This window comes from Lactuca sativa, chromosome 4 (assembly GCF_002870075.4).
Source record: "Lactuca sativa cultivar Salinas chromosome 4, Lsat_Salinas_v11, whole genome shotgun sequence".
Lineage (NCBI taxonomy): Eukaryota > Viridiplantae > Streptophyta > Magnoliopsida > Asterales > Asteraceae > Lactuca > Lactuca sativa.
The window spans coordinates 91,268,395-91,274,999 of NC_056626.2; the positions used below are offsets into that span (position 1 = coordinate 91,268,395).

The window sequence follows — 6,605 nt, forward strand, 5'->3', positions numbered from 1 at the left end:
CCATGTCGCATAAACTTTCCACACATATTACTTTTCGAGCTTTGAAGTTTCTTTGTCTGCCTACTTCTATGCCATGAGTCTACTATTATCAGCAAGGATGTTTAATCTCCAGAAGTTTTCCAGTATTGGTATCAATAAGCAACCCACTACAGTCAATCCAATCTCGCGAATACATACCTAAAGTGGGTTCATTCCTTTTCTCCATCTTTTATTTTATATGTTTTAATTGTTATTATATACAATGATGGTGTTTTATAAATTAAGTGTGGGGTAGGGTATTGAAAATAGGAAAACAAGCATGCTACATTTTTAAAAATAAATATATATGCAAGATTGCAAAAAAAAAAATTGAAAAATAAAGACTTGAAAAATGGTCTAAATTAGAAAATTCTAGAAAGTTATATTGTTGCATTAGAACTGAGTTTACTAGTGTTCGTGGGATAATTTAATGCGAAATCTTATTTTTTTAAGCCAAACTTGTATGGTTTGAGGGATATAATTAGTTTTGGCATCGTGTACTAAAATATACCCAGAAAAATTAACTTAGTCATTACATATTAGACTAGATCATTAGACAATAAATTTTGAAGTTAAGTTTCCAAGCTTAAGAATACATTTTTTCTAGGTTTTTAGTAGAGAGAAAAAAAAAAGTGAGTATGAATGGAAAAACAAAAGCATATAAAGAACTAAACCTCTATAAACTATTGGATAAAATTTCCAATTTTATCCATTGCAAAGGCTCAAACCATTGAGATCTCTAACCCTAACTCTCAAAGGGCCCAAATATATCAGCAAGACCATGCAGGACACTAAAGTGAAGATGAAGACTAGATCCTAGCACCATAATGGGTCTAGAATACTTAAGGACCCAACCTTTAAAAAGGGCCAAAATAAGCATATAAAGCACTAAACCTCTAAATATTGTTAGATCCAAAGATGAAACACAATAATGCAAGGATCTTTATAACTTACAAGGGTCAAGAAAAGTATAGATGGTAGAGATCCACAAGCTTCACGCTTTAAAGCACAACCTTTCTTTCTTTCTTTTCTAAAACACCCAAGATGCACCAAAAAAGTTTCAAGGAGAGAGGAGGAGCTCAAATTATGGGGGGAGATAAGGTTTGATCCTAAGGAGCTCTTGATGTGATGTAGGTTACAAAATGACCTACAACATGGAGCATGGAGGTAAGGTCCTTAAATACGGGGGAAACCCTAATTTTATAGGATTAGGCTACACATCTCACTACGTGGTTATGAGTTTTCCTATATTTCATTCCAGCTTCAAACAATCATAACTTCTTCATTCCAAATCCATTATCAGAGATCGTTATATGCACGTGAAGTTATTACTAAGCCTCATAATTCTATGCAGTTACTTTTGACTTAATGAATAGCAAACTTAATTCATTAATACATGCAAAGAGTCTAAATATCATTTTCCCAATTTACCCTTTTGGCTCCAAAGCACAATTCAATGATTTAAATCACTTAACCAACATTATCATATCTAATAAGGTCTAAACTTTATTCCGTTGATGCCCAATACCCTTACATGATCAAATTATGATCCTATATCCCAAAATTAGAAACACCCTAAAACTGGATGTCATACTTAAATAGAACAATCATTTCCCTTTCACTTACATGGTGGTAGACCTCATACACTCACATATGTCATCTATTAGGGAGAACAAAGTCATAGTGGAATGATGTAACCTCCCAAAAACATGGATAAAATTTCATTTTTAATTTAATTGAAAACCATCAAGTTCATAAAAAAAACTCAACAAAGTATGCCAAATGAGACAAATCATCAGAGTACAAATCCAAATCCTAGAGAAAATGCAGAACATGGGTGGATGCGTTGCGAACATGTGGGGCCCTTCCCTTTTGTAAGAGAACATCTCATGCAACATACACATAATATAACAACACATGGGCGTGTCAGGTCCATATCAACCCCTAGGTCCGTATCAACCCTGAGTCCATAATGACTCCGAGCACAGATTAGCTCCATACATTAATCATGCAATCACATCAGTCAAAGTCATACAATACATTCTACTCAAACAATAAAGTGGGTCGGCCTTGGTTCCTTAGACCCACTTAAGGTGGTAAAAAGACTCACCTCACAGACAGACGAAAAAATAGCTAAATGGGACTCTGCTCTAAAAATCAGCTCAACCGGACACCTATCTAATGACAATGAACAAACTTAACTATAATTCAAAATACCCAAAATACCTCTAGGTGAAACTCAGCCAAAACAAAGTCAAAAGTCAAAATCAACGGCCAAGGTTGATCCTCCACGTCGTGGACATCCTTGGTCGTCACGTCATGCCCTTCAAATGACAAAATAGACACGTTTCCCCCGATCGTTATGTTGTGGAAGCCTAGGCCACGTACGCCGTGGGAACTGGATCCAAAACATCCTAATGAGTAAGTCGAATCCTCTAATTCCAACGGTTCCAAAGTCCAGATCTGCTCATTTCTAAAGTACAAATGGGTAAATTTTCCACCTTTATGCCATGAGATCCACCAAAAGGTCTAGATTCTTAAGTCTTAGATCCAAAAAGGCTGAAAATGACTAGGACTTAATCATGAAGCACTTAATCCCTTAAGCCACAAGCTCATTTGCTCCTGAAGAGCTTATAACACCAAAACCATCCTAAAGATTGATGCTTTATAGACTTGCATGTCCAATGCAAGTCTTGGACTCAACTTAGGTCAAAATGGGTTTTATGACCCAAATCTTATGCATGGCAGAAACCAAACACCAAACTTCAGATCCAAACCATGAACTACTCCAAATGATCCAGGGATTCATAAAGTTGCAACCTTTATGAAATTTCTCCATTCCATTTAACAAGATCAAGAAGAAAATAGGACAAAATGTAAGATCTAGCACTCTATAATCAAAAATCTTGGAACTTGGGGACTTACAAGAGCCTAGAAGATGTATAATAAGATGGTGAGAAGAGTTGTTTGTTGAATTCAAGTCTAGAAGTCACCTCCTTCTTAAAATCCCCAAAAAAAATCAACACAAAAACCTTAGAGAGTAAAAATGGAGGTTAGGGTTTGCTTGGAGGTTGAAAGAGTGTGATGGAGGTTGGCCGTGAGCAACCGTAACCATCACATTCCCTTAAATAAGGACCAAACCCCCGTATATTAGGGTTTCTCATTAAACAGCTGCCACACCATGGCCGAAGGCTGCTATGCCGTGGCGGCCATTTAAAATCCACGGGATAACGACCATCACCACGTCGTGGGTTGCCTTCACCACAATGTGGTACCGCCCAAAATCCAAAATACATTAATTTAAATATCTCCAAGAATCTGTATGTTACAAATGAGAAGGACGTATCGCCGGTATCTCCAAGATGTGATTCCCTCACCAGCAGGTCAAAGCTTGTGGGGTAATATGCAGGTTACTTAACTCGTTCAATCATTTAATCCCCTATACATTAATTACTTTTACTTCTTGTTTTAAGACTTGTATCAAAATAATTTTGTACGCTTTTAAATGAATTTGTATATTTTAATATTTTGTAAATTAGTTTTGTATAATTTTTATTAGTTTGTGTTTATTTTAAATTTAAAAATTGAGTGAGTTCAATGTGCTGGAAATATAAAATTCATATGTTTTGGTTCGGAAAAGATGAACAAAAAAATGAGAGAAAAACCGGTATGAAACTAATTTGATAGTAGATTAAATGAGTTGGAAAGGAAGCACTCTACACCCTTAAGTTTATTTATGACCAACATATTAAGAAACCTAAACAAATTAAATACACAAGTATAAAAAAATGAATGATTAATTTATTTATAGGCACTATCGCCCAGTACAAAGTAGAAGAAAAAATAGAAATAGAAAACAGAAAATAAGACATCTTGAGCACAAATTAATAGTAACATGCATATATATGAAAAACATTCAAGAGACATGATCAAGTAATATGTGAAAGTACTTATTTCTTACATGTAATTCCATTTCCTCCACCCGTACAGTCTAGCATGCCAAACTTCATTATTGGCGAGCCATGTTCATCCTTGATTTCATTTGGAGAGAACACGCAGAGGGCACAATCAGCCGCAAGGAGCGAACTAGTCTTGTACTTATCATCACCACCCACCACAGGCATTGCCACTCCTTGTTTTGCTGGATTTTCAAAATCAGGACGATAAGTTCTACCAAGAATCCCTTCAACTTTAGATGATAAACCAAAGAATCGAAACTGTACTTCCAAGTGAGCAAAGCTATCATTTGTTGGAATCTGATAATTATGTATCTTGCTGTCTTCTTCTGATACTGGAATCACATTAACAGATATCTCAGCATGATCTGGTATGGTGACAGTTACACTATTGCTTGTTGCAGTCCTTTCAACTTGTACATCGCCTTCTGGGGAATTCCACTCGGAGGAATGGCCTTCTGGAATGAACAATTCCTTCCCATCATATGATAACTTTAGGTGATCAACATCATCATCCCATTTTTGGGTCCTTGTCGCTTCAAGAGTGAAATTGTGATGGCCAAACTTCAATCCTAATGCTTGGATCCATGTATAGTCACGAGTTCTACCTTCAGGTCGAAGTCCAATAAAACGTGCGTTGATTTGGAGATCGGTATCAGATATCAAACTAAAATGCTCGTTGCTTTTTCCATGAAAATAGAATACAATTCCATCACCACCAATGAATCGTGGGTCGTAGCATGCAGCTCCAGGTCCATTGCAGTTTGGCTTACGTGCTATCAACATGTAGACAAATTAATGATTAATCAGTTGAACTACTAGATTTTTTTTTAATCGGTTAAACTATATATATTTTCATGCATGTATGTTTTTTCGATGGTATTTGCTCATTTTGTTCACGTATTTCACTTATAACTGCCCATAGATGAACAATATTAGAACAATAAAAATGATAAATGTTATAAATTTTGTAATTTTGATGGGGGGTTCTTTTTCTTACATTTACACACGGCCTCGCATTTGGGTGAATAACAATCAAGAAAACATGCTTTGTCTTTAGGGTTCTTTGGTTTAACCTTGGGGCATTCTACGGGGCACTTGATGCGCTTCATGAAACATCTGCTTTTTCGGCTTTTGCAAGTTAAAATCTCCTGAACGGGTTTCACAGGCTTTGGAGGTTTAACACGTTTTACCTTATTAGCAGATGCAGCTTCAGTCACCATCGACACAAACATTGCCTGTAAAAATAAAATTATCACTAGGGTCTTAACACCCAACATCGTCATCTTTTATTTTATATTTGTAATTGCAAAGGAAGATATGAAATGGCACAAGAGATAGATGAGATAGTTGATCCCCAAGCTCGTATATATGAGTAGTCTACATAGTGAGTTTGCAGCTAACTCTTAAAATAAATATTGAAGTGTTGCAAGTTGTGTTTGGCAAGTTTGGCGTTGAAATTTTCTGAAGTCAATAATGTTATATCACCAAATTTTAATTTCAACAGAAATGTTTGGGTTAAGTTTAGATGTCAAGCAAAAAGAATTATTAGAATCATTGATGAACTAATATATCAAATTCATACTGTTTTCTTGATGCAACATAACAAGTGACTTAACTCATTTGTATTATAATATTTTATTTTAATTTTTTTTATTTCAAAAGTATTCTATTATTTTTTATTAAGATATTATATTTTGAAAATTCCACTGAAATGTAGCTAGCATTGTTAATATTGTTATAAATAAATAAATTTTAAAAAATGCAATGTTGTAAAATGAAAAACGAAAAAAAAAAATGTTTCTATTAATATGCAATTGATAAAAATATATATGTATATAAAAATAGTGATTTTTGCCGGTTTTATATTTGGTTCATTTTATTACAATTCACGAATTAAGATGTTTTTGTTGAAAATTTGTGGTTATATTACACTTAAGGCTGGATATAGTTGTAGCACTCCTACCATATTAATGCGTAAGTTTTTTTTATCCTTACATAAGTTTTTTTTATTGTAATCTAAGCTTAGCATCTTCCATTGAAAAATGTGAGCAGTCAATCAAAGCAAAGCTCTCTCTCTCTCTCTCTCTCTCTCTCTCTCTCTCTCTCTCTCTCGCGTTAAGTTGGTAGCGACTTACTTTTAGCGAGCCCTGTAGTGACAGCTGGGGCGGTGTGTAGCGATTCTAGTGACTTCCTTGCAAGGCTTCCTAGTAAGCCAATCCTTGCGTCCTAAGTAATCTAAACATGCATCGAAAAAAAGAACATTTTAATGTTTAGTTCCCAAAAATAGACTCGTTTGGATCAAACATGTAAACAAAATTGCCAACAATGGGGCTTAAACAATGAAAAACTAAATATCTTCCTAGCTTTTGTTTCTATTTATTTTTCAACTCCTATAAAATAATGACATATGGAATTCACTGATACTTTATTTTAATCTATTTTCTTGATTTTGACACATGTCTTGAGCTAGTGAGTGTGAAGATTAGTAGGAACAAAAGATTTGAGGATATTTCATTTTTCTTAAACAATTTTACATTTAGGTTCTAATGGAGATCCATTCAAGTAGAAAACTTAATATCAAAACCAATCTTCTATTTGGTATCAACAAGGCAAACATTCATTTCTTCC

The 6,605-nt window shown here is 34.6% G+C and overlaps 1 protein-coding gene across 1 annotated transcript; it reads right to left on the reverse strand.

Moving 5' to 3' along the window:
* Positions 1–3,799: 3,799 nt before the first annotated feature.
* Positions 3,800–5,329, reverse strand: LOC128133239 (uncharacterized). The gene is made up of 2 exons (XM_052770369.1): positions 4,975–5,329; positions 3,800–4,750 (listed from the first exon to the last, which is right to left on the reverse strand). Exons 1-2 carry the CDS (start codon positions 5,258–5,260, stop codon positions 3,969–3,971), a joined length of 1,068 nt encoding a protein of 355 aa, XP_052626329.1. The 5' UTR covers positions 5,261–5,329; the 3' UTR covers positions 3,800–3,968.
* Positions 5,330–6,605: the final 1,276 nt, after the last annotated feature.

Coding starts and splice junctions, on each gene's coding strand:
- LOC128133239 (XM_052770369.1), bottom strand. CDS start 5,260: ATGACGATGTTGGGTGTTAAGACCCTAGTGATAATTTTATTTTTACAG. Junction 4,751..4,974: donor ATGCGAGGCCGTGTGTAAAT/GTAAGAAAAAGA, acceptor ACATGTTGATAG/CACGTAAGCCAAACTGCAAT.